We start from the raw sequence: 1,496 nt of genomic DNA, 5'->3' as shown, positions 1-1,496 counted from the left end.
GACGCTGAAGACAAGCTGTTGGCTGTCCCTCCGAGACGAAGACCGTAAGACCGACCCGGACTCAGAACCAGGGAGGAGTAACCATGGCGATGGGGGATGGTGGGGGACGGAGGGGGATGAGGGACAAACTACAGAAATCCTGAGTCCACAGAAAGAGATCACTTTCAGATACGAGGTCGTTTTTGATTTGAGATGCTGCTTTTTCTTCTTTTTATTTATTTAGTTTTAGAATTTAAAGTTCAGCTTTTAGTGATTTTTCTGTTGCCAAACGTCCATAATTCTGTCCGGTTTCAGCTGAAACAGCAGCTCAAATAAAAGAGCTGGTGTTTGGAGCAGGAACGCCGCCGACAGGCCTGCAGATCTGATTAGGAAACGACAGCAGAGCTCAGGCTGAACGTCTGAGGATCAGTTTTTATGTTTGGTTCCTGCATCGTCTGATCTGCCGCTGCAGACACGCTCGCTCTCCTCACCTTTTTGCCCTCGCCGTTGTCGGCGCTGACGTACGCCGGCTTCCTGCGGACGTAGAACAGCATGTCGTCCTGCCGAGGCGCCCATTTCTCCATGAAGTACGTGGAGAACATCCAGGTCCAGAAAACGATGCGGTCATCTTTAAAACAGCCTGCGGACAAAGAGCAGCAGGTTAGAACCGACTTCTGTTCCCGGCAGAGACGAAGTAAAACCAACAGGTTCTGACAGACGGCAGACAGATTACAGGAACCTGACGTGGATCAGACGGGATTAACCCGGTTGGATGAGCAGAACCAGGTCCCCGTGTTGACATGAAAGGGTTAATGAAACAAAGAACAAATGATTCCAGACACTGAAGCAGAAAAACACTCAGTGAATCCTGATTTATTGATTCCTTCTGTTCGTCTGAACAAAGCAAACCGGTTCCTCCGGGTTTCCAAAGGTTCCTAATGTCAGAACTCTAATTATCTGCAGAATATTTATGAACCTCTTCAAACATCTGCTTCTGCAAAGCAGCCTGAAGGTTTAGCTCCATCATTTAAACCACAGCAGATTATATTAATCAGACCTGATGGATGATTAAATGTCAGAAGTTCTGTTTCTAACCCTGAATAAAGTCCAGTTTCCCTCCATCAAGGATTTCCTGAAGTTTAAAACGTTTCTAAAAGTTGGTTTTGGTTCTTTTCACCAAGAGGAGAAATGTGGTCATTTAAAGAGAAGACAACTTGTCTTCTGCCGCATGTTGATCGTTTTAAGATTTCTGTTAAACTTAAATATTTAAAAACATCAACATCTAAGGCCCGCGGGCCGTTTGTGGCCCTCAGGGTGATTCTCTGCGGCCCAGTTTGGACTCCTCTGATCTGAAGTCGTACCTGCTCCAGGTCCGCATTATTAAAACCGGGTTTATGTTCAAAGGCTCCAGGTCCGCATTATTAAAACCGGGTTTATGTTCAGAGGCTCCAGGTCCGCATTATTAAAACCGGGTTTATGTTCAAAGGCTCCAGGTCCGCATTATTAAAACCGGGTTT

At 46.2% G+C, this 1,496-nt stretch overlaps 1 protein-coding gene across 2 annotated transcripts in view; it reads right to left on the bottom strand.

The window, feature by feature from the left end:
- kiaa0930 (KIAA0930 ortholog) overlaps positions 1-1,496 on the bottom strand; it is a 13,500-nt gene that overhangs the window by 6,270 nt on the left and 5,734 nt on the right. For both annotated transcript variants that reach the window (XM_025002330.2, XM_017439426.3), the window contains exon 2: positions 471-619. In XM_025002330.2, coding sequence (XP_024858098.1) covers positions 471-619 — 149 coding nt within the window. The remainder of the gene's footprint in view (positions 1-470; positions 620-1,496) is intronic.

Source organism: Kryptolebias marmoratus, linkage group LG18, assembly GCF_001649575.2.
Source record: "Kryptolebias marmoratus isolate JLee-2015 linkage group LG18, ASM164957v2, whole genome shotgun sequence".
NCBI classification, from domain to species: Eukaryota; Metazoa; Chordata; class Actinopteri; order Cyprinodontiformes; family Rivulidae; genus Kryptolebias; species Kryptolebias marmoratus.
This window is presented reverse-complemented; position numbering and strand designations above follow the sequence as displayed.